Source organism: Morus notabilis, unplaced genomic scaffold (genome assembly GCF_000414095.1).
Source record: "Morus notabilis unplaced genomic scaffold, ASM41409v2 Scaffold3875, whole genome shotgun sequence".
NCBI lineage: Eukaryota > Viridiplantae > Streptophyta > Magnoliopsida > Rosales > Moraceae > Morus > Morus notabilis.
This window is the reverse complement of record NW_010360564.1, coordinates 4,209-30,157: the sequence shown is the minus strand read 5'-3', so window position 1 is coordinate 30,157 and position 25,949 is coordinate 4,209. Positions and strand designations below refer to the sequence as shown.

Sequence of the window (25,949 nt, the reverse complement as noted above, 5' to 3'; positions counted from 1 at the left end):
TTGAGACTTTATTAAGAAACTTGAGACTTTATTGATGCAGACCTTCCAAGTATTCAACATCTTCGAGTGCATGAGCTGGAAAAGCACAGAACCTCGAAAGCTTATTTTGGGTTCTCATCTAACAGAACAAAAATTATGTTGGCAAGAACAAAAAATAAAATAAAATGGGAAAATGTCATCCAGAAACTACTCAAAAGGATCTTCCTTCAGTTATGGTATATTAACTTCCGCGTTACAAACTATTAGGCAGTTAACGATTCTCATCCCATTCTCCACAAAAGCCGACCTGTATTAGCACGTATTCACATTGCACAGGCTTGATGTCTACTAGCGCCAGAGGCATCATAGCAAAATCTTCACCTCTTTAGTGCTACGGTAGTCTCACAGCTACACAGCATTAAGCTATTAGCAGCTTGCCTTCATATCTAAGAAAATCTCAGAATCCTTCTTCAACTTGAAACCTCAATGACATCAGCTTCATTGTCACTGTAATCTCCCCAACATTTGGCTGGTTTTTCCTCGACTACTATGTTGCTGGTTTCTTTCACAACTTCAGTATCACCAGCCACGGGAACTTTGTCAGCTTGGCTTGTTTCAACATTAGGATCAGCGTTTACTTTATCAACAGATTGATCTTCTTGAGGCTTTTCTTCGGTTGTCTGCGTTTCACAATGGACTTCTGCTAAGGACTTCTCGGTATTCTCCTCCAAAACAGCTTCAGTAGAGTTGCTTTCACAATGGACTTCTGCTAAGGACTTCTCGGTATTCTCCTCCACAACAGCTTCAGTAGAGTTGCTTTCGATACCCATGCCAACATTCACAAATGATGCCGACTCTACTGAACTGATTGGGGATGTTGGAAAACCATTTTGCGCAACTGGAATGCCATTCAGTGATGATGGATATCCATTTGGTGACACGGAAATTCCGTTTGGAGACACAGGATAACCATTTGGAGATATAGGATAATCATTTGGAGATATAGGATAACCATTTGGAGATACTGGATAGCCATTGGGAACCCAAGGTTGGCCTGGTACAAACTCAGCAGCATGTGGGTTCATTATTCGTGGAGGACTGAAATGGTTTGCGTCTCCAATGTGTTCACCATTATTGTAACTTGGTTTATTGCGCGAAACCCGATTTCCAGTTCTGTTGTAGCCACCAGACAACCTGGGACCATATGGAACCCTGGCTGTTGCTGACTGATGAGGTGATCTACGCATGGGATTAACCGTAAGCATAGGAGGAATGTTTACAGGTGGGGGCAAAATTCCTACGTGCTCTTTGAATCCTGGAACTGGGATAGAACCAAAAATAGGAATTGTTGACGGATTGAACGGAGGTGCAGCCGCGGAAAGTTTCTTTGTTGACTCCTTTCCAGTTTCAGGTTCGTCATGCTTTTCCCCCTCACCTGCCACTGGCTTGCCACCTGTGTCACCATTGGGCAAGTCACAGAGCTTTTCATTTTCCTCTCCAATTTTGATTTTTGCATCCAAGGGCTCTTTTTCCTGTGAAAGACTCATATTTTCAGTTAAAACAGATTGGGTAGTCCCTAAACCAGGGCGACTTCCCGGTACTGCTGCTTCTGACTGCTCATTTTTTGTGAGACAAGAGGTCGAATTTTTAGAAGTAACAGGCTTTTCAACTCCAGGCACTGCAATACTTACAGATTTTGCTTCTGTTTTTTCAACTTTCGTTTCCACTTGCATCTCTCCAACAATTACAATCTTCCCTACCTCCAAGGACTCTTCTACAACAGAATCCTCAACTTTAGCATGTTTTTCATCATCGTTGGAGTTTTTAGTTTTCTCCTCAGAAACCAAAATCTGTTTCACTTCTACAGGTCTTTGAACTTTGTCTACCTCTATGTCCTTTACGGTTGTCGCTTCACCTGATGTGACATCTGCGGCACCAGTCTCCTGGCTCACCTGAGAGTTTTGTTCAGTGGGAGGACCAACTTTTGGCAACTGTTCTCCCACTACCTTCACAATTGTCCCAGGTGGAGCGAGGGCAACTTCTTTGTAGGAAAAAAGTTTTCCAGCTGCCTGAACACCAACTGGACTCGCCGTAGGAGTAGACTTGACAACTGGATCTACTGTAGCTGGGCTGGCTTGGCCTGACTTTGGGTTTGATTGCCTCTCTGCTCCACCGTTAGCTGACAAGGCAGCGTTAACTTGCTTCGGACTGAAGCTTGCACTCTTGTTAAACTTCTTGGCAGCAGGAAGGGCATTACTGGCAGAAGCATTAGACTCATTTGGGGATGTTTTTGCCGATGTAATATTAGCAGGTTTTCCTCGGTATCTTTGCGTCTGCGATGCATTCATAAAGTTAGTATTCAGTTTTGCGAGACTTGGCCTCCTCGAACCAGAAGTCTTGCGCCCAGTAAGTGAACGACTCTTGGGAACAGCTTCTTGCCATCCTTCATCTGAGGTGTCATCCAGAGCCAAATCATCATTTGCACTCAATATCACTGATTGATCTGGTAGGCTTGAATCATGTTTCTCGTTTCTGGGTTCTGCAAATTTAACTTCAGATGTATTTTCTTTATCACTTGAACTCTCTGCAGTCGGAAAACTAGCAACCAAGAGTTCATCCTTCTGAAACTCTTCTGAGACTACTTCCCAGTTTTGCCCGGGTTTTCCTTTGACCTGTATGGTAAGGAGAAAATTTTCTTCCCTTTCAGATTATTTCAACAATTTACGGCCTTAAAATAGAAGATTAAAGCAGGAATAGATTATGACCTTTGAACGAGCTCTTTTTTGTGCTTCTCTTGCCTTCATATCAGCATCTGGGGTTATATAATCCAAAAGGTCCGACACACTGACACAAGAAAAGAAAAAATTTAGAACTTATTGTTAAAAATCTACTTTTTGGGCAACCAAAAGAAGCCACAAATAATAATAAGTTAACAGATACTATACGCCCGTTAAACACAATCATTGATCAGATTCATTATCATGAGCAAGCGTCAACCTTGTAATTAAATACACTTGTCCATCAGTAAAGATATTCAAATAATTATACCAGAGAAAAGCTATTGCTGGCTTTTAGACAACCAAGCCCCTTGGTTAAACAATTAATCATTTCTGTATAATCTGGTTGCTGGAGATTAAGCTTAATCTGGTTACAATTATTACCTTAAATGACCTTTGCTGGAGATAGAGGCATCTGGCTTTGGAGTACCGTTGCGTGCAGCTTCTTGCTGCTCCAAAGCCTTGGACTCGAAATACTCAAGCCACGCCGCAGCATCCTAGAAAAGTTCATTTTTCATTATAATTGAAAAACAAGGGTAAGAAAGGGAAAAAAAAAAAAAAATTTGTTGAACATTAAGGCTGCTACCTTTCCCCAAAAAAAAAAAAAAAAAAAACCCACTAAGGCTGATACTACCTGTGTGCGTAGATCCTCTGATCCGAGCTTCGCCTGCAAAATTTGAAGGGTAGTTTGTTCATGCTGAACACTTAGAGAGTAGGCTTCCATCAAAGAGAGGGCAATGGCTATAGCATGATAACTGGCAGCAGTCTGAGGAGACCCAAAAAAAAATAAAAAATAAAAAGTTAAGGATATAAAATTACTCATATATGAAGGTGGTATTACAAAACAAAATTTAGTCCATAGTTTGGAGAACGTCATCTGAAAGTGAGATCAAAGACAATACAGGAGATTAGTTAAATCTCATTAAGAGGCAGAGAACACTTGAATTCTAATTTTAATGACCATTTGGCGGCTCGTGTCTAGTTCAATATCTCGGAAGTGGTTCAGTGCAATTTTTCAGTTCATGCACTAGGTAAAAGATTTAAGATGACAACAAACTATGTTTTATCTTGCAAATCAGGATAAAGATCATTAATATAATGCCATTGACCTAGTTCTTAGAAACCTGTAGCAATAATTGAGAGAGAGTAAGAGAGTGAGACCTGTATATGGTCAGCTCCAAGTAGCCTTTGATTACATTTCAGGGCCTCATGGAGATACCTTAGAGCAACATGGACATTCCCCAAACCTTCTTCCATCATAGCTACATTAATGTAGGTGGCAGCGGTGTTGGGATGAGACGGCCCACATGTTAGGTGCAAAAGATACAATGCACGATTGACATACCTAGAATGTGGATTAAAAAAAAGTGAGTTATAGAATATTAATGACCAAGTGAACATTGGAAAAGTAAAGCAAATATATAAGTTGTCGTCTCCAATTGTTATGCAATTAGGGTATATCAATTTTTGGCAGTACGATTTGCTAACCTAGGTAAAACAAGAACATGTAAAACCTCTGCAATTTAACTTGCTGTCATCTTCCCTACAATTTATCGAGAGCTTCTCACATTTGTATCACTCGAACAATAGATGCTTTATACATTCTAATCATTTAATCTCGTGCCCCCGTCTAGGCCCACAACACAGGTGAGAGAAACCTAAAGTTCTAAGAAAGGGATACTCTGATACAAAGTCTGAACTAGAAATACAACTAGAATACCAGAAACATCAACTGAAGGCTCGAGTTTCTCTCCAATATAGCACATGAATTGTTGGTTTCAAAGAATCTTATTTGCCCCAACCAGCACTAAAATCTGCCCTTTGAATCCAATAACACCAAGTGACAGTAATCGCCTAAGTCAATTTTTTGAAGACAAACTTTGAACAATGAATTGCAGCAGCAGAAAAAGAAAGCAAAGATGCACAAAGGCAATCAAGAACTTTAAGGATGGCCATCACAATTGAATCATCTATGTTGAAATCCCAAATCTAGGGCATAGAAATCAGTTTCCTGATTTAGGATAAATTGTTTCCTGATTAGGATAAGTTGTTTCCTGATTTTTTTTTTTAAATTCAGCAGATCACTTTCCTGATCTCTAGGCCATAACTTTAGGAAAGTTGATTTTCATAATTGTATTATAAATAGGAGCCCTATGTACAGAATATTAATTTCAAGAATAAGAAAACAGAAAGCAACGTTCCTGCTTTCATGGTATCAGAGCCTTGGATTTTCTAACCTTGGCAATCAATGGCGAGTTCAACGTCCTCGGAGACCGCTGGCGAGACGACGGAGGTCACCAATACCATGACATTGAATGGGTCCGAGAACTCCACCTTCCAGTTCACGGTTGAGAAACTCAACGGGAAAAAATTTCTCGAATGGGCTCAATCGATAAAAACTGGTGATCGATGGAAAAGGCAAATTGGGATATCGCACTGGTGAAATGAAGAAGCCATCCTCAATAGATGCCTCTCTTCAGAAGTGGAAATCAGAAAATTTGATGGTAACTGCGTGGCTGGTCAACTCAATGAAGCCTTCAATCGGTAAAACCTATATGTTCCTCCCAACAGCAAAAGAGGTCTGGGATGCCGTTCGAGAGACATACTCTGATGTGGAAAATTCTTCCCAAATATTAGAGATTAAGACTTGATTATGGCATATAAGACAAGAAAAAAGGGAAGTCACCGAGTACTACACAGAGATGAAGGCTCTTTGGCAGGAACTCGATTTGAGTTATGAAGAAGAATGGGAATGCTATGGAGACAGCGTGAGATTCAAAAAGAGGCTGGAGAATGAGAGAGTTTTTGAATTTCTGGCTGGACTCAACCGAGAATTAGATGAGGTGAGAGGAAGGATTCTTGGTCGGAGACCATTGCCCTCAATCCGTGAAGTTTTTTCAAAGGTAAGACGAGAAGAAAACCGGCACAAAGTGATGCTGAAACTCCCTGCCTCCTCTGTGCCGACTAGCTCTGGATCAGAAACCTCCGCGCTGATGACAATAAGGGGACCGAATGGACCAGGCCAGAGTCAGCAAAGGAAAAAACCTTGGTGTGAGCACTGCCACAAGACTGGTCACACAAAGGATACTTGTTGGGAATTGCACGGGAAACCGCCATACTGGAAGCCATGGCAGATGAACAAAAACCGAGGATGTCAAGCTTCAGTTGATGATCAGAAGGAGAGAAAAATTGATGTCAACAACAGCGAGTCTCAAGCAAAAACTCCATTCAGCCAGGAGCAGATGGAGCAGCTTTATAAAATGTTCTCAAACTTCCAATCTACTGGTTAGTCCTCCAATAATGTGTCTTCTGGTTCATTAGCCCACAGAGGTAATTTTTTAAAAGCCTTGAATACTGTTTCTCAAAACAGAATTCCCTGGATTATCGATTCTGGTGCATCTGATCATATGACCAGTAATTATCACATTTTTTCCACATACTCACCTTGTGCCGGCAACGTCAAAGTAAAAATTGCAGATGGTTCCCTCTCGACGGTTGCAGGAAAAGGGACAGGAAAAATCTCCGATTCTGTAACCCTAGAATCTGTCCTTCATGTCCCAAACTCATCTTGCAATTTGTTATCAATTAGTCAATTGACAAAAAATTCCAACTGTTGTGCTAAATTTTTCCCTTCTCACTGTGTTTTTCAGGACCTGTCATCAGGGAGGACGATTGGCAGTGTTAAGAATGTGAGGAACTCTACTACCTTGATGAGGCCAAGGCGAAGGGACAGCTTCAAATTGCAATTTGCAATTTTGCATCTACTTTTAGGGATAGTGAAATAATGTTATGGCATTTTAGAATGGGTCATCCTAGTTTTCAGTACATGAAACACTTGTTTCCTTCTATTTTTTCCAATAAAAATATTTCTGTTTTTCAGTGTGAAATTTGTCAGTTTGCTAAACATCAACGTACTTCATTTAAAAAATCAAAGTACCAACCTTCCAAACCATTCACTATGATTCACAGTGACCTATGGGGTCCTTCTCGTATTTCTACTCGTACTCACACAAAATGGTTTGTGACGTTTATTGATGATCATACTAGGGTCTGTTGGGTTTACCTCCTAAAAGACAAAACAAACGTCTGTGAAGTGTTCAAAAATTTCTCTTCCATGGTCCAAACGCAATTTCAAACTAGAATTCAAATGTTGCGTACAGATAATGGAACGGAATACTTTAACTCTATCTTAGGAGATTTCCTAATGTCAAATGGAATTATTCACCAAAGTTCATGTGTCGACACTCCACAACAGAATAGAGTTGCTGAACGAAAAAACAAACACTTGTTGGAGGTGGCCCAAGCCTTAATGTTTACTGCCCATATGCCTAAAATGTTCTGGGGAGATGCTATCTTAACATCTGCCCATCTCATCAATAGGATGCCTAGTCGGGTCCTTTCGTTTGAAACTCCACTTAATACTCTAAAGGAAGTTTTTTCCACCTCACGTCTACCCTCAAATTTACCTCTCAAAGTCTTCGGCTGTACTGCCTTTGTTCATGTTCACTCTCAAAATCGAAGTAAGTTGGATCCTAGAGCTTCTAAGTGTGTGTTCATTGGCTATTTTCCGACACAAAAGGGCTACAAATGCTTTGATCCCTCTACAAAAAAGGTATTTGTTAGTCTTGATGTTACATTCTTTGAAAACACTCCTTTCTTCCAAAAAACTCCTCTTCAGGGGGAGATTTCTAATGAAGATCGTTTTGTGGACTTTGAACTTCTTCCTTCTGAGTCTATCCCAAACACAGAAAACACCACCCTTCTTCCTGCCCTTCTTCCTGCTCATTCCAATATGCCATATACAGAAGGACACTTGAACTCAGGGGGAGATGTGGAAAAGCAAAAGAACAGGGAGTTGCTAGTCTACTCGAGAAGGCCAAAGTCGCAAAAACAAGACAACCTCACTTCCGAAGCACCAAGAGAGTCTAACCCAGTGATAGATCTAGGAATGAATGAGCCAACCACAGAAAAAGGTATTTCCAATACTCCTAAAATTCCTGATATTGATCTTCCCATAGCTCACAGGAAAAAACCTCGTTCATGTACACTTCACCCCATCTCCAAGTTTGTGTCACAAAAGAACTTATCCACCAACTTTCGAGCTTTTGTCTCTAACCTCAACAGTACAGAAATTCCAAAGAATATACAGGAAGCACTAGCCGTTCCTGAGTGGAGAAACGCAGTCATGGAGGAAATGAAAGCTTTGAATAAAAATGAGACTTGGGAGGTAATGGAGCTACCGAGAGGGAAGAAACCAGTGGGATGCAAATGGGTGTTTACCCTTAAATACAGAGCTGATGGAATGATAGAACGATACAAAGCTCATCTCGTTGCCAAGGGCTTTACACAAACTTATGGCATCGACTACATCGAGACATTCGCTCCTGTGGCAAAACTAAATACAGTTAGGGTCCTCCTACCCTTGGCATCTAATTTGGATTGGCCCCTGCAGCAACTCGACATAAAAAATGCTTTCTTAAACGGCGAATTAGAAGAGGAAGTCTACATGGAAATGCCTCCAGGATTCAGTAAAGGACAGGAAGACAAGCGAGTGTGTAAACTCAAGAGGTCACTTTATGGTCTCAAGCAGTCCCCAAGAGCATGGTTCGACAGGTTTGCCAAGGTGATAAGGAACCAAGGATATCTACAGGGGCAATCAGATCATCCTATGTTCTACAAACAAGCCAAAGATGAGAAGAAGACAATCCTGATAGTCTATGTTGATGATATAATCCTTACCGGTGATAATGAAGCAGAAATGGAAAGGTTGATGAGTATTCTCGCCATAGAATTTGAAGTTAAAGATTTGGGGCAAATGAGGTATTTCTTGGGAATGGAAGTTGCTAGATCAAAGAAAGGAATCAGTGTCTCCCAAAGGAAATATGTCCTTGATCTTCTCACGGAGACCGGTATGCTTGGATGCAAACCAAGTGACACTCTGATTGAAGCTGGAAAGAAGACTGAGGATGCTGGAAAATTAGTTGACATAGACAGATATCAGAGACTAGTAGGCAAGCTAATATACTTGTCTTATACCAGACCGGACATTGCATTTGCAGTGAGTGTGGTAAGCCAACACATGCACTCACCAAAGGAGGCTCACCTAGAGGCAGTCTACAAGATACTCAGATATCTCAAAGGTTCACCTGGCATGGGACTATTCTTCAAAAAGGGGGACTGCAAAGGAGTAGAAGTCTATACAGATGCAGATTGGGCAGGTTCAATTGAAGACAGGAAATCCACTTCGGGATATTGTACTTTTGTATGGGGGAATCTAGTAACCTGAAGAAGCAAAAAGCAAAATGTGGTGGCTCAAAGCAGTGCCGAAGCTGAGTTTAGAATAGTTGCTCAAGGAATATGTGAAGCACTATGGCTGAGGAAACTCCTAGAAGAACTCCTAGTCACTGTGATAACAAAGCAGCAATTAACATCTCTCTTAATCCAGTCCAACATGACAGAACTAAGCATGTGGAAGTGGATAGACATTTCATCAAAGAGAAGGTGGAAAAGGGGATCATTTGCATGACCTATGTTCCTACTCAGGATCAGACGGCAGACATCTTCACCAAAGGGCTTGCAAGACAAAAATTCGATGATTTCTTAATCAAGTTGGACATGATTAACATATATGATCCAACTTGAGGGGGAGTGTTGAAATCCTGAATCTAGGGCATAGAAATCAGTTTCCTAATTTAGGATAAATTGTTTCCTGATTAGGATAAGTTGTTTCCTGATTTGTTTTTTAAATTCATCTGATCACTTTCTTGATCTCTAGGCCATAACTTTAGGAAAGTTGATTTTCATAATTGTATTATAAATAGGAGCCCTATGTACAGAATATTAATTTCAATAATATGAAAACAGAAAGTAACGCTCCTGCTTTCAATCTATACTTATTATATTAGGATATACATGAAAGCATACTTCAGGGCTAATTCTGTATGTTGAAGCCGATAGTAGAAAACAGCCAGATCCCCGTAACTTTTCATAGTATCAGGATGATCAAGTCCAAGCTCTCTCTCATTAATATCCAGTGCTTTTTGCTGATAAATGGTAGCCTGATTCAAATAAACAGAGTTGTTGTATTAAAAAAATTATATGGGAAACGATCAGAAATCTCATGGAAACATGTGGCTAAAATATGACATCTTGACACTTCAAATTAAGTAATATAAGATCGACAAATTTATATTACATGACATGGATACGATAGAACTGTATGCATCATGGATGACTAGTTTGTGATGAATGCTTTATAAGGATATATACCTGATTGAAGTCCCCTGTATGATAGAGCACCACAGCAAGAAGACTGTATGCTCCGGCTGTCATTCGATGATAAGGTCCACATACTGACACAAGCTTTGCAAGTGCCTTCATGATTGGAGATAAAATAGTGGTTCAATCAGCTACTGAAGCTAGAAATAATTATGATATTAAAACAAAATGAGCAAGTCACCACATACCTTGGTACCATAATTAACGGCATCCTCCAGTTTACCTTTGTCTAAGGAAGTTTTCGATGATTCCAACAGTGTACGTCCATCAGCAGATGAACATGCAACATGCTGTGCAACACACCACGGATTAACTACTGCAAGTGAAACACTGGAAGGAAACTGAAATACCATTCACTAGTTAACTATGCATGCATTTACCTTGTATACAGGGACCATACTTATGATATCCGCTTTCCGAAAAGGAGATGCAGTGTCCATCTCATAGTCCTTAGGGACAAGCTCAAGTCCAACCTGATGAAAGATTTTCAAGTAAAAAAATGATTTTATTAATCCTAGAGCATGACCTCATAAAGAAACAAAAGGATATGGTCATTGTCTACCTTGTGACACAATCCCCGGAGAATAGCATACTTTCTTAAGTCCTGGCTGCTTTCATACTTCCATTGCCACCCAAATCTCTTTAAGAGGAAAGTTTCAACCCACTTCCATTTTAGATTTTCGTCATCTGTGCAGTGTGCACTTTCATTTTCAACAGATGGTGTCCCCAGTAATATATTTAAACAGGATGCTATTGATGCAGCCAAGTCAGCAACATTTTGGACTGCTGCTATCACAGCTTGCAGTATGTGTTTGTACGCTCTCACAATCATTTCATGTACGCAAAGCGATTGCACATGAGGGAGCTTATCAGCAAGTTCAACCTGATATAGCAGGAGAAAACATAGGAAAACATTTTTAGAATATGGTATTCTAGCAAGAGAGTTGCACTAATTCTCTTGTACATGTCAGGCTATTAAATTTTGCATAAGACAAGTTAAAATACATCAGATAGAAAACAAAGAAGCTCAATTGAGAATTACCACACGTCCCAAGGAACACATTTGCAAGCCCCTAGTATGCATAAAATCTGTTAATGTCCTTCCATCAACTGGTGAAAGTTCTAGAGAGCCAAAATCTGCCACCTAATAATAAAGGCACAACAATTTTAATAAAATCAATACCAGCACTATATCTGAGGAAGAAATGAAATGAAAATGAAGGTGATCATTTGGGAACTGACCAGTTTTGGAAGCGCAGTATCAGCATAATATTTGTGTGCCATTTCAATCAACTCTTCAGGAGACTGCCATTATGAACAAGCATGTTATAACTTATATGAGATCAGGTATAAAAGAATAGAATAAAAAATCATACACAAAGTTTGTTGAATGATTGAAGTAAATAACTTTTGTATGCCAAAATTGTTGAAAATAATTATTCAAAGTTAGGATTTAGTTGTTATTTTTATTTAGGGGTATTAGTTAGAATAAAAGAGAAGGTCCTGCGTGATCTTTTCTTTAGATTCGGCTTCCTGACCTTTAGGAAGAGAATCTGTTGGTTTCCTAGATTTTCTCTTATTCCACTGTGTATATATTGAGTACTATTACTCTGATCAAAGTAAGAAAAATAAGATTGCGTTTTTCTTCATGGTATCAGAGCCTTCTCTGAACCCTAATTCTCTCTGCAGCCGCCGTTCACCTTCTCTTCTCTGCCACCTATTTTTTCCGTTGAGACCCATATTTTTTTTCCCACCATTCTTTCATCTCTGATTGTATGACAAAGTACGAGATGGCCTCTTCTCATACATCCAATACCTCGTCTGATACAACCTCACGGTCTAGAGGAAATATGGAGATCACAAATCATGGTGGAACTAAGTCTTCGCCTGTCCTAATCACAGGTCATAAACTGAATGGCCACAATTATCTCCAGTGGTCACAATCTGTTATGATGTTTATTTGCGGCAAGGGCAAGGACGATTATCTCACAAGTGAGGCGGTTATGCCGGAGACGTCTGATCCTGGTTTCAGAAAATAATATGATCATGTCATGGCTTATCAATTCCATGAACAATGATATTGGCGAGAACTTCCTTATGTTTGGTACTACGAAGGAAATATGGGATGCAGCACGGGAAACCTACTCCAGCTCCGAGAACACATCAGAGCTATTCCATATTGAAACCATTCTCCAAGACTTCCGCCAAGGAGACCATACTGTCACCCAGTACTTTAATACACTCACCAGGCACTGGCAACACCTTGACCTGTTCGAAATTTATCCATGGAAGTGCTCAGATGATTCTGCTCTATATAAGAAAATTGTTGAACAGAAGAGAATATTCCTCCTCAGACTCAATAAAGATCTTGATCAGGTTAGGAGCCGTATTCTTGGAATGAAACCTCTACCTAGCCTTCATGAAGCCTTTCTGAAGTTAGACGTGAAGAAAGCAGGAAGAAGGTTATGATGGGATCATTAGAACCCACACTGGACGCTTCTGCCCTTGCTGCCCGCAGGAACTACACTACAGGAGGTGGTGAAAATCGTCCGAAAGGGGGAAGACCATGGTGCGAACATTGTCACAAGACAGGCCACTATAAAGAGACCTGTTGGAAAATCTATGGAAAACCTGCTGACTGGAAACCACAGCCCATAAATGATTGAGACAACCGTGCTCATGTGGCATCCAACACAGACGATCAGTCCCAGCCCGAGTCTAATCTCTTCAGCAAGAAACAAATGGAGATTCTCCAGAAACTGTTCAATCAAGCCACGATCAACTCCAATGGAGGGACGAGTCTAGTGGCACACAGAGAGTCCCATTCAGCACTCACAGCCAATAAAGGAGCAAGCAAACCCTGGATTGTGGATACAGGTGCCTCAGATCACATGACAGGAGATGCCTCCCTGTTTCAGGATTATAAAACCAGCAATGACAACTCTTCTGTCCGGATTGCTGATGGCTCTCGTTCAAAAATTGCAGGGATAGGTTCCATCAAACTCACAAAGGAGTTACATCTTAATTCTGTTCTTTATGTGCCCAACTTGGATTGCAATTTACTTTCAATCAGTAAATTGACTCGTGACTTGAACTGTGTAACTAAATTTTATCCAAATGTGTGTTTTTTCCAGGACTTGGATTCGGGGAAGATGATTGGCAGTGCTGAATTGTGCTCCGGACTCTATTCACTCAAAAGTGCTCAAGTCTCCTCAATACAAGATTCAAGAGCAAACTGTGTCAAGTCCAAGGGTCTGTCAACTTGTTCTTTTTCTAGTTCTAGTGTCAATAACGATAGTGAAATTGTCCTGTTGCACTATCAATTGGGTCATCCTAGTTTCATGTATCTTGCAAAACTTTTTCCCAATTTATTCATTAATAAAAGTCCTTCATCCTTTCATTGTGAAATATGTCAATTTGCAAAGCATACTCGAACTGTTTATCCCCGTCTCCAATATAAGCCCTCTAATCCATTTGCCTTAGTCTACAGTGATGTGTGGGGCCCCTCAAGAATCAAAAATATTTTAGGGGCTCGCTGGTTTATGTCATTTGTTGATGACCATACTCGTCTCACTTGGGTGTTTCTCATGAAAAACAAATCAGAAGTGGGCCAAATTTTTCAAAGTTTTAACAACATGATTCAAACTCAATTTGCCACCAAAGTCCGAGTTCTCAAAACAGACAACGCCAAAGAGTACTTCAAAGACTCTCAACTCCTATCTACTAAATCAAGGCATCATCCACATCAGTTCTTGCGTTGACACTCCACAACAAAATGGGGTTGCTGAGCGCAAGAACAGACATCTCCTAGAGGTTGCTCGTTGTCTCTTGTTCTCTGCCAATGTCCCAAAATGTTTCTGGGGTGAAGCAATTCTCACTGCAGCATACCTAATCAACTGAATGCCTTCTTGAGTCCTGGGGTTTCATTGTCCAAGTAAAGTCTTTCTCAATTCCTTTCCTCACACTCGGGCTATTTCAACAGAATTACCCCCAAAAATATTTGGATGTACATCTTTTGTCCATGTTCACCCACAAAATCGAAGCAAACTCGATCCTAGATCCCTTAAATGCATCTTTATAGGATACTCTCCAAACCAAAAGGGATACAAATGCTACTCACCAAACAACAAAAAGGTGTACATATCTAGAGATGTGACATTCTTTGAAAAAATACCTTACTATTCCAATGTTGATGCTCAGGGGGAGAGAATGAGTGAACATCAGCCTTGGGAATCATTATGGGAATCGTTGCTTGAAAACTCTCGTCAAACACAACCTCAAATCTCCACTTTTCCACAGCTTGCTATTGAAAATCTCCAAGTTTATAGAAGGCGACAATCTAGAAGGGAAATAGAGCACGGAGCACAATCACATGTTCAAGAGTCCGAAACAAATCCAAGTTCTCCGGAAGACACCACAAATACGGACAGCCTTGTCTCAGGTGAGTTCATGGTACCGAGTATTGAGGATTCAAATAAGCCAATTGCAGAAAGGAAAAGGATCCGAAGATGTACGCGTCATCCAATTGGTAATTATGTCTCATACAATGGTTTGTCCTCATCATACCAAGCCTTTGTGTCTTCTCTGGATAGTATACAGGTTCCCAATAATATACAGGAGGCTCTTAATCATCCTGGGTGGAAGAAAGCTGTTCAAGAAGAGATTAATGCACTTGAGAAGAATGAAACGTGGACCATAACCGAACTTCCTGCAGGAAAACGACCAGTTGGGTGCAAATGGATATTTACGGTCAAGTACAAGACAGATGGGAGTGTTGAGAAACTCAAAGCTCGTCTCGTAGCAAAAGGCTTCACGCAATCATATGGGATTGACTATCAAGAAACCTTTGCTCCAGTGGCAAAACTCAATACCATCAGAATTTTGCTCTCAGTGGCAGTGAATCTCGATTGGTGTCCACACCAATTAGATATAAAGAATGCATTTCTCAATGGAGACCTTGAAGAAGAGGTGTTTATGGAAGTCCCGCCAGGCCTTGACCTAAATCTTGCTGGAGGTAAAGTATGTAAACTCAAGAAATCTTTGTACGGACTCAAGCAATCACCCCGTGCATGGTTTGATAAGTTTGCAAAGGCAGTCTTGAAGCTCGGGTACACTCAATGTCAGGCAGATCACACTCTCTTCATTCGAACATCACCAACAGGGAAGATTTCTCTCTTAATAGTATATGTTGATGACATCATTCTCTCAGGGAATGACGAGGAAGAGTTGCAGAGATTGAAGGTGCGCCTAGCACAGGAATTTGAAGTTAAGGATCTAGGGAATCTCAAATATTTCCTCGGAATGGAAGTGGCAAGATCTCGAAAGGGAATTGTCATTTCTCAACGGAAATACATCCTGGACTTACTAAAGGAGACCGGTATGCTAGGGTGCAAACCGGTTGACACACCTATGGACCCCTACAAGAAAATTGGCTCAGTAAAAGATAGTGCACCAGTCGATAAGGGGAGATATCAGAGGCTTGTTGGTCAGTTAATATATCTCTCACATACCCGTCCGGATATAGGCTTTGCAGTTAGTGTTGTGAGTCAATTCATGCACAATCCTACGGAAGAGCATATGGATGCATTGTTTAGGATACTGAAGTATTTAAAGATGACACCCAGGAAAGGACAATTTTTCAAGAAGTCGGGGAATAGAAACATAGAAATTTACTCTGATGCGGACTGGGCTGGAGACACTACAGATGGGAGATCAACATCCGCCTATTGTTCCTATGTCTGGGGAAACCTAGTGACTTGGAGAAGTACGAAACAATCAGTGGTAGCTAGAAGTAGTGCCGAGGCAAAATTCAGGGCTTTAGCGCAAGGAATTTGTGAAGGAATCTAGATAAAAAGGGTACTTAGCGAACTCGGTTTGAACAACTCTTCCTCCATTCAAATGATGTGTGACAATCAAGCTGCAATCAGTATTGCTAAGAACCCTGTGCATCATGATAGAACCAAACATATCGAGATTGATAAGCACTTCATCTCCGAGAAGATTACCAGTAACACAGTGCAAATGAATTACGTTCCTACTCAACAGCAGATCGCAGACATCCTTACCAAAGCATTACCAAGACCCAACTTTGAAGATCTAAGTAGCAAGCTGGGTTTGTATGACCTACACACACCAGCTTGAGGGGAAGTGTTGAAAATAATTATTCAAAGTTAGGATTTAGTTGTTATTTTTATTTAGGGGTATTAGTTAGAATAAAAGAGAAGGTCCTGATTGATCTTTTCTTTAGATTCGGCTTCCTGACCTTTAGGAAGAGAATATGTTGGTTTCCTAGATTTTCTCTTATTCCATTGTGTATATATTGAGTACTATTACTCTGAACAAAGTAAGAAAAATAAGATTACATTTTTCTTCAAAAATAGAAAGAAGAAAATAATTCAGATAAAGCTACCAGCAAACCTTAAGGTGAAGGCGTGTATCTGATTCTTTAAGGCGCAAGTATGCTGCTTCTGGAAGCAGCTTTCTCCACATCGTTTCTTTTTCCGCTTCTTGTTTCTCCATCTCCTTCTGGTTACTAGCATCTGAAGTCTTATTATCATCAAGGTTGTTACCTGCAAGAACTTCTTTCCCCTGTTCAGTTTTGCCACTCTTGACATCTATTTTCTTTTTTATCTCCTTTAGCAGTCCACCTTGCTTTCCAAGACCCTTAACAGCTGGCTCAAGTTTAGCTTCTTCAGTTTTCTTACCATCCGTATTCCCTGAAGCCTGATTTTGCAAATGTTGCACCCAACATGCTCCCAACTCCCATCTGATAGACTTCATGTGTTTAGCGGGTTCTTCCTGCAACCTTGACAAACTTTCTTCTAGAACTTTCCTTACAGAAGACCTAGCAGAATGTAAATTCTCATAATCTGAATTCTGTAGTTTCTGAACTGTACTTGACAATTGAGGCGATGATGACTTGTGTAATAGCATTCTCAGGCTGCAACACATGACAGCAATGATAAACAATAATTGTTAATAAGGATGTACCCATAAATAAATTAAGAGAAGTCACAAATCATGAGAGACCCTTCCCGCCCACTTAAATAAAATAGAACAAAACGTCAAATTCACCTGTTAACGTTCAAGGTATTGGCACCTCCTTCAGGTTGGTCCTCGATGTCAATGTCTTGACGAAGAGCATTCGCCTCCCAAGTTACATCAGAAGACACTTTCACAACAGCTGTGAATCCACAATGTCTAAGAACTACCACACCTAAAGTAGCAGTATCCTACAAAATAGAAGTTGCTTAAGATAATTAAAAACATGCTTCATAAGACCACAAAAAGAATTTAAAGCAATCAAAGTACATACATGAACTGTTGCACTCTCATCAGCTGTTATGCCTTTGAGTAAATTTCGCTGAGCAAGCTCTTCCTGCGATATTCCGAGAACCTGACTCCCATCATTTTTACAATCCAACTTGGTACTTGCATCAGGCACGTCTCTTGTCACCTTAATAATCAAATCTCCAACTTTTTCCTCATGTACAAGTGATACTGTGGGATCATTCAAGGACTCATGATTCATGTCAATGAGACTCCTAATTGATGCAACAGCTTTAAGAACTGACACGTCGACAAATAGACTGTGAAGCAGAAAGGCTTTCCTATCTCTAATTTGCCGCTCTTCTGCTGTTTTACAAGGCATTGCAGCCAGAACTGCGAGCTCTTTCGCCCAAGGCCTGAAGTCATGTTTTCCATCTCTTCCTTGTCCACCCCCATTTCCCCCCCAGCTCTCATCTTCCACGGGAAGGGGTGGGACAACAAATGGGTTGTCAGCAACAACTGGTGGGATGACCCATGTGTTCGCTCGAAAACCATAAGGAAGATTGCCGAACTGAAATAAAATAAGTACAAATATACAAGAGTAAATAATCTCCTCCGACTAATATGTAGGTGTAAAAAGATTGGTCGAAATACATACCTTATTGTGCTCAGTGAAAGCTTTCATAAGAGCATTGTATGCCTGCAAGCAAACTCATAGATTAGTAACCAGAGCTTGAGTAAACTAAGACATGAGACATTCTAAACATACTTTCCCTGTTTAAAGAAAAAGAGTAGAACCGAAATACATTGAACTTTGAATGTATACATATATACAGACATATATACATACATATATATATATATATTACAGGAATGAAAAGGAGGGGGGACAAAGAGGAAAGATACTCACTGCTTCAAATGCCCTGCTTATTTGCTGAAGAAGACCAACCAAAGAGTGACTCAAAAGAAGACGTTTCCCGGCAGGGTAAAACCCTTTTCTGGAAGCAACGATTGTCGTTGGCTTCCCATTGCAAACTCGGACCTGCATATATTGTTATACTTTTTAGACCCAACAAAGCTCAAATGATAATATAAGTTCCAAAAAATTTCCAAAAATGAAACATATATACAGCCATCATAGCATGTCAAAGTAGCCAGAAAACCTTACGTCAATTTGGAAGTAGTCATCTTCGGTCTTATCCTCGAGGAAGGGACGAGTGGATCTTCGAATATCTACAAGAAAACCCAAACCACCTTCATCCAATAAACCTCCACACACACACAAAGAATAGAATAGTTCTTCCTAAAAACTTTCAATTTGCAACACATTTCATGCAAAGCCATGCACACTTCTTCAATAAACTTGGGTTTTTAGCATTTTTCTTTTTGTTCTCCCATAGTTTGACTAAATTACTATTTGAATTTAATAAAATGTTGCACAGCATCCTCAAACCGGTGAATAATGTTAAAATTTAAAAAGAAAAACTCTCATGCACGTAACATGACGTGTTCCGATCTTCACTAGTTCAACCGAGCTCGCGTCACGTTATAAAAGGCGTTTGCGTCTAAATTTTAACGGTTGTCATCGATGTGGAACATTTTGCCACACTTTATTAAATTTATAGAGCAATTCTCCAAAATTTAAAAGTTTAAGGAATACGGTAATTGATAATTTCAGGACATGTGTCTCCTAAATTTAATCAAAAAAATTCAACAAACAATATTCACGAAGACATTTCCACAAACATTTAATAGACAAAATAAACAAAAAAATAAAAATAACCCAGTTAAGACACTACGGGTTCTTTTCGTCAGTAATTCTGATTCATTCACGGAACTTATTGACTGAATAAATTTTTGAATTCACATTGTTTATGGATGAAAAATACCGTAGAAAAATTAGAATCATGGGTTCTAGGAACCAAACGGCGCTACGTACACAAATTCAAACCAAAGATCCAATTTCAAATCAATAACTCACAGTGAATTGGCGGCGTGAGATTCGAGAACGAGAAGAACTCGTAGAACTGCCCCAGCCTCGGTGGCGGGCACATCGACACCGCCGGGTCTCCGCCGCTCTTATCGGCTCCATCTGCGGCCTTATCCCCAAAGTTTGCTCCTCTAAAGGCGGCGGCGCCGGAAACCTGCGCCGGTTTCTTGTCGGCGGAGGATTTAGCCTTGGTCGGACCATTGTTGGCCTCGTCGACGCTGTTTGAAGTTGGAGTAGTTGCGGAACCGGCGTCCGTATCGGCCGAACCGGGTTCTTTAGAGCTCGACTGGCCGGCCGGTTTGGGCGAAGACGAGGCGGACGCGCCGAAGGAGGTTGTGCACGCGACGATGTCGAGAAGCCGCCGCACGTGTGCCACCGCATGCTCTTCCGTGTAATCCTCTGTCAAAAAAAATAATTAACTGATTAAACATTAAAAGGATTAATATAACTATTAGTCCTTCAATTATATGCCTTCTGTTATTTTAGTCACTGAAATTAAATTTTGACAGCTTATTCCCTAGACTAGCTTATTCCCTAGACTATTAATTTTTTACCACTCTAGTAGAGGTGTCAAATGGATCGGGCCGTTCAGTGCTGGATTCGGTACGGTCCGGCCCAGTACTGTTACGGGTTGTGCCGGCCCGGCACGTTTGATGGGCTAGGGTTGGGTCATGGCTTCTCAATCTGCGGCCTAAGCCCGACCCTAGCTCCTGAAGGCCCGCGGCCCGGCCCAAGCCCGCGAAACGACCCGCCAGAAAACTCTTCAGCCCGTGAGGATTGTGACCGTTGGGCCCGTCGAGCCCAACAATCACAATTCAAAAAAAGCCCCCAAAATCTCCTATAAATACCCCTTAATCCCACCATAAATATCACACAATAATTCACTCTCAACTTTTCATCTCACTCTCATTATATCTCTCATCTTGTCTCTTTAATTTTGATTCTAAGCTTTTTCCTCGCGATCACTCATTTTCTTGGTCTTTCATTTACAAAGTTTAAGTTCAATCAATTTTCAGAAAATTGTCGCATCAAACTTTCATGATTTCACTGCTCTCCCTGAGCTTGGTGATGAGTCATTTTTTATGATGAAATAATGCCTCACGACCCCACCCCCACTGAACTGGAAAATGCTGTGGTTGATAATGTTTCAGTGCACAACGAGGAAGTTGGAGAACGCAGCAGGGGAAAAAGACAGCGAACTTCTCCTGCATGACAGTATTTCACAGAGAAGCCCCGACCAAATCCGAAAATAAGTGAAATAGAAATTCGTGCGGTATGTAAGTATTATAAAAAGTATTTTTCTAATAAAAAAAGTGGGGGTACTAGTCATCTGGATAGACATTGGAAAGCATGACTACCGTTGCACCAAGGTGGGAGTGTGGACTCCCGCCAATAAATACTATCACTCACATCACAAGGGTTGTAAAATTTTACATACGATGTACAACATGCTCATGAGGCACTAGCTAAATTTCTAGCTAGTGCCGAATTACCTCTTTCTTTTGTAGATGATGCGACGTTCGAAGAATTCATACAGACGACCTTCTGTCCGCAATTTAAACGGGTAAGTAGAAATACAACTCGTTTTGATTGCATGAAAGTGTTTTATGCAATGAGACAATCTCTAGTTGATAATTTTAGGTCTTTTAGTGCTACTGTATCTTGTACCTCTGATATATGGGAGTGGTGCAAAAAAACTGGATATTTATCCGTCACGGCGCATTATGTTGACGATGAATGAGTTTTACAAAAGAGAATAATAGGTTTTCGTTTATGTCTATATCCTCATAACGCAAATGCTATTTTTGAAACAATAATGGAAATTTTTGAGTTTTATGGGATAGAAGATAAAGTTTTAAATATTACTTTTGATAATATGTTAGCTAACACGGCTGGAATTAACATGCTCAAACGTAGTTTGAAATCAGCGTTTGGGGAGAAATTTTTTCATCAACAGTGCGCGTGTCACATAATCAATTTAGTAGTTCAGGCAAAAATTGAACATATTTTAGCTAATCTAACAAATATTAGAGAATCTTTATCCTTCATATCTAGTTTTAGAGCTTGGCTTCAAGAATTCAAATCATATTGTAGGAACAGTCAGATGCGCCCAAGAAGGTTCCCAACTAACGTGAGACATAGGTCGAATTTCACCTATTTAATGTTGAAGGCTGCACTCAACAGCTCATCACAACGTATGTAAACAGTAAGAACGATCAGTTTTTAATTTTCGATATAGAGTGGTAGATTGGTGAGTATTTTTTTTAAATTTCTAGAAGTTTTCTACAATGCTACTACTGAATTACTTTCCGAAATTTATTATCTTGTTGCACATTTAGCTTTACATCAACTATTTAATATTTTAGAAACATTTTCTTATTATAAGGATATTGAACTTTTTAGAAACATAGTTAAGCTAATGGAAACTAAATTTAAAAGTTATTGGTCAGGTTGTCCTATGCTATATGCATTAGTAACCATTTTAAATCATAGGTGCATAGTAGATGAGACTGAATCTTTGATGACTGCTACAACAAAAAATTTAGGTATTAATATGCTACTAACTATTTATGCCGCTAAGAAAATGTTAGAAAAGTTATTTGGTTTGTATGAAGAAAAATACAGCACATGTCAAAAAGAACAGGGAATTTTGACGTCAACTAGCAATTCGGGGCCTAAAGGCTCGTCGTGGAGATTCTTGAAGAAGAAAGAGAAAACGGTAGGATCCTCATCAACACAAGTGTCTACCGACTGGTAAAATATTATGAATCAAATTTTGTAATCAATGACGACAAACTGGACATCTTACAGTAGTGGAAAAGCAAGATCGATCATTTTTCAACACTGTCTATAATAGCTCGTGACATTCTGACAACTCAAGTGTCAATGGTAGCATCGGAGCAAGCATTTAGTGCAAGCATCCAAATTCTTGATGCATCCAGATATCTTGGAGGGGCTAATGTGCGTTAAAGACTGGGAAGATGCCAGAAGACGAAAACAACAATATACAGATGATTCAATGTAAGACTATTTTTCTAACTTAGAAATAACATAATCTTCTAGAAGCACTTAGGTTTTGTAATTTACTTATCCTATAATACTACACTCTTTTTTCCTTCACTAAGATTTTGTCACAATCTCCCCAGGGGTTTTACTTGGCAAGGCTTTCAACGAGGCAGTCATTTATGTGTACTTATTCGTATTATCTTAATTTAATAAAATCACATCTTTTAGGGTCATATGATATTTTTTTTATTAAATATTGCAAAAAAAAAATTACAAGGGCCAGGGCCTGGGCCCTTGCCCTTATGGACTAGGGCCGCGGGCCAGTTCCGGACCTAAGAATTTCTCTTCAAGCCCGTCGCTAGCACGGCCCAAGCCCGCCACAGGCCTGGGGTCGGATGTGACGTGCCGGCCCGGCACGACACGTTTGACACCTCTACACTTTAGTCATTACACATAACGATGGATATTAAGGGTCCGCTTGTTTCATATACTCAAACTCAAATAATTAATTCTGCTACAGTGTTTTCTTCTCATAAAAAATTTGAATTTCAAACGTTAGAATCAAGAATCATTGTTTGAGTATACACTCTAAACAAGCTCTCAATACTTTATATTCTTTAATGGGTGTTCTTTTATAAATTTAAATAGAAAACTTGAATTTAAAATTTAAAATTTTAAGAGAAAAAAAATTGTAGTAAAAAAATAAAATTGTAAGGGAAGCATATAAAAAGAGCAACTTTATTATTACAAATCACTAAAAAGAACAGTTTCCATTTAATATAACTATTTAAAAATAATTCACTTATTATGTGATTGAATGAAATTTCAAAAATTATTTACCAATTTTAATATATAAGAATCAAAATGGTCAACAAATAAAATTTCACGATGTAATATGGTAAAATTATTAAAAGTTTAGAATACAATACACCTATATTAAAAATTAAAAAATATTAAGGGTAAATATAAGGTGCGGCTGGTGTATGGTAAGGAAATCATGTGATATGCAAACAAGGGTTTGGCTTTTACCTTCAACGATGGCGAGATGGCATGGCTTGAGAGAGAGGATGTCCACCGAGTCTTTCAGTCTCGGTCCCCGCACCTGATAGAATTCAAAGATTGTGATTGGTCAACGTTCTTTTGTTCTGTGGACCTTTATGGTACATTGACCGTGGCGACCAATCAAAGTTAAACGTCATCCTCCAAGGAAAACGGGTTACTGGGTCCCACAAAGGGATTTTTTTTTGTTTTTAATTTTTGAGCGAGTTTTTTTATTTCCTTTAACTGAAAAAAAAAAAAAACATATATGCTACTCTTGTTTCTTCTGATACATCAAATCGAGCTTATTATTTTCTTTTCCCTTACTAACATTTTTCATATAAATTGAATACTCTGGCTCTTTAAAAAAAAAAAAAAAAACAAACAAACAAACAAATGTTATGATCGAGTTAATAGCTTAAATTGTTCTTAAACGAAAATAATAATTTAGGAAGAAAAAAATGCTATTATTAGTAATTCTTTTACCACAAAGACCCTTTTTTTACGCTAAGAAAATTAGCATGTTTATGGCACATTTAATTCGTTGATTCGAATTTTTAATTCGATTTGAGATGTGATTTTATGTGAGAATTTTTTATTTTCGCAAAAATTATATGTGACTGTTTCTAAATAACAAAATTTAAATTTTAAACTTAAATCGGCGAAATGAACGGTACCACCTTCTCAGTTATAATTTGATTTACATATTGACTAAGGGCACGCGGAGCTCTAATTATGTGGAGCAAAGGACTCGCGATACACCTAAATTGTGCTCAACTATTTATCATGGTTACAAGTTGATTCCATTCAAGAATTTCGTCGTTGGTCACAACAAAAAGCCACAACCTAGTAAAGTGTTCCAGCCGAAATGAAGTAAAAGTAAACGACAGCGTTATCAACAACTCAAAACAAGGCGTTACTTTAGCTAACAACAAATTAAATGCTACAATATATATTACAAGTTTTTTTTTTATTTCTTTCCTTTTTTTTTTGTCCAATGAATAAGTAGAATGGACTAAACTAGTTATCATTTAGAAGCTCTCCAAATGATTGTGGGCAAATCTTTAGGAAAAATTATAGTTAAAGAACTAAACAATAATGATGTGTTTTGTGACTAGTTATTTATTATGCAACACACACATAGTACGTCGCATGGTTAAAAATCAGTGGTGAATAAAATTACTCGGGACGAAGCAGTTGTGGAATAGAAAGTGTAAAATTATGCTTTACAATTGCATTTCAATATATATATATATATATATATTTTTATATATATATATATATGTATGTAAAATATAAAAACAAATATGAAAAAGAAGGAAAATTTCTGATAAGAGGAAAAAAATCAAAACAAGGACCCTTTAATTAACTCTTTTAAGACATAACTGAATTATGCGTTACGTGAGAGGATATTACGCATTAGTGTCCAAAGTGTCTGTCAGTAGGATATATAAAACTACATACGTATAATATATATATATATATACATATATATATATATATATACATACGTACATGTGTGTGTAGAGAGAGAGAGAGTGAGAGAGAGCGAGAGAGAGGGGAAGATTGATATGTCAAACCTTGAGGGTCACTTGTGAATCATCTGGCGTTTCCACAGTGATTTCAATTACGGTGGGCAAAACTGTAAATGAAAATTGAAAACGTTTTATCTGTGTTTGGTTGGCGAGAAACAGTGAGAAAACATAACCAAGCAGTGCACAAATAGTGTTACAGTGAAATTATTTATTTATTTTTTTTTTTTAAAACATTCAACCCAAGTCCAATACGACTTTTCAACTCGACCCCATAAATCAACTGAATCCAAATTCACCATATATCTATTGAAACCATAACCACAAAAATAAAATAAAATAAAGTAAAAAAAAAATAAGAAAGGAAAGAAAATACTGAGAAGAAAAGGAAAACGTTGAGGTTTGAAATTGAACCTTTCTCTTCTTTCTTCTTCTTATCTCCTTTGGCTTTATGTGGCTTAGCTTTGCCTGTTTTTGGAGCCATTTTGTTCCAAAACTCTTGGTGATTTTCGGGTTTTTAAAGTCCTTTTTGGGCTTCGATTACTATCTTCTTCAACGATAATACCAATGACTTCAATGGTTGAATCTATCGGATAAGCAAACCAAGCGTTTCCTCTTTCCTCCACGGCTTATAAAACTTTTCTCACCAGCCAAACAGAAACCCAATACAAAAAAGTATTTGGAGATAATATTTAAACCCAAAACAGGAAAAAAAGAGGACCAAATTAGCCCAACAAGTCACTTCCTCAAAAATCCAGCTGAAAATGCCAGTCCAAGCAATACCCAATACACCAAATATATTGCTTCTTTGTTTTTTTTTTTTTTTCTTTTTCTTTTTCTTGATGGTGAAAAAAAAGACGAAGAAAAGAAAAAAGCTCTTTTTACATGGGAAAGAATTTGGAAAGGGACAGAGTTGTGAAAGGGAAGGAATTGAATAGAAGTTGGTAGTGGAAGGAGTACAAGTAGTAGTAGTGAAGTGGTGATATTATTGATGAGCTATAATAAAGAAGTGCACAAGAAAGGAAAAAAATGGTGAGGGATTATTAGAGGAGTAAGAGAGTAAGAGAAAGAAGATATAAG

General features: G+C 38.9%; 1 protein-coding gene across 1 annotated transcript; it reads right to left on the bottom strand.

Moving 5' to 3' along the window:
• Positions 1–7: 7 nt before the first annotated feature.
• Positions 8–25,949, bottom strand: LOC21385331 (protein TSS). Its single transcript, XM_010096705.2, has 22 exons — positions 25,284–25,949; positions 24,918–24,979; positions 23,329–23,401; positions 19,285–19,692; positions 18,472–18,536; positions 18,214–18,345; positions 17,962–18,003; positions 17,350–17,874; positions 17,109–17,266; positions 16,452–16,974; positions 11,277–11,339; positions 11,077–11,178; positions 10,597–10,917; positions 10,415–10,507; positions 10,223–10,324; positions 10,026–10,130; positions 9,681–9,814; positions 3,918–4,101; positions 3,391–3,522; positions 3,141–3,253; positions 2,745–2,823; positions 8–2,651 (listed from the first exon to the last, which is right to left on the bottom strand). Exons 1-22 carry the CDS (start codon positions 25,351–25,353, stop codon positions 450–452), a joined length of 5,688 nt encoding a protein of 1,895 aa, XP_010095007.2. The 5' UTR covers positions 25,354–25,949; the 3' UTR covers positions 8–449.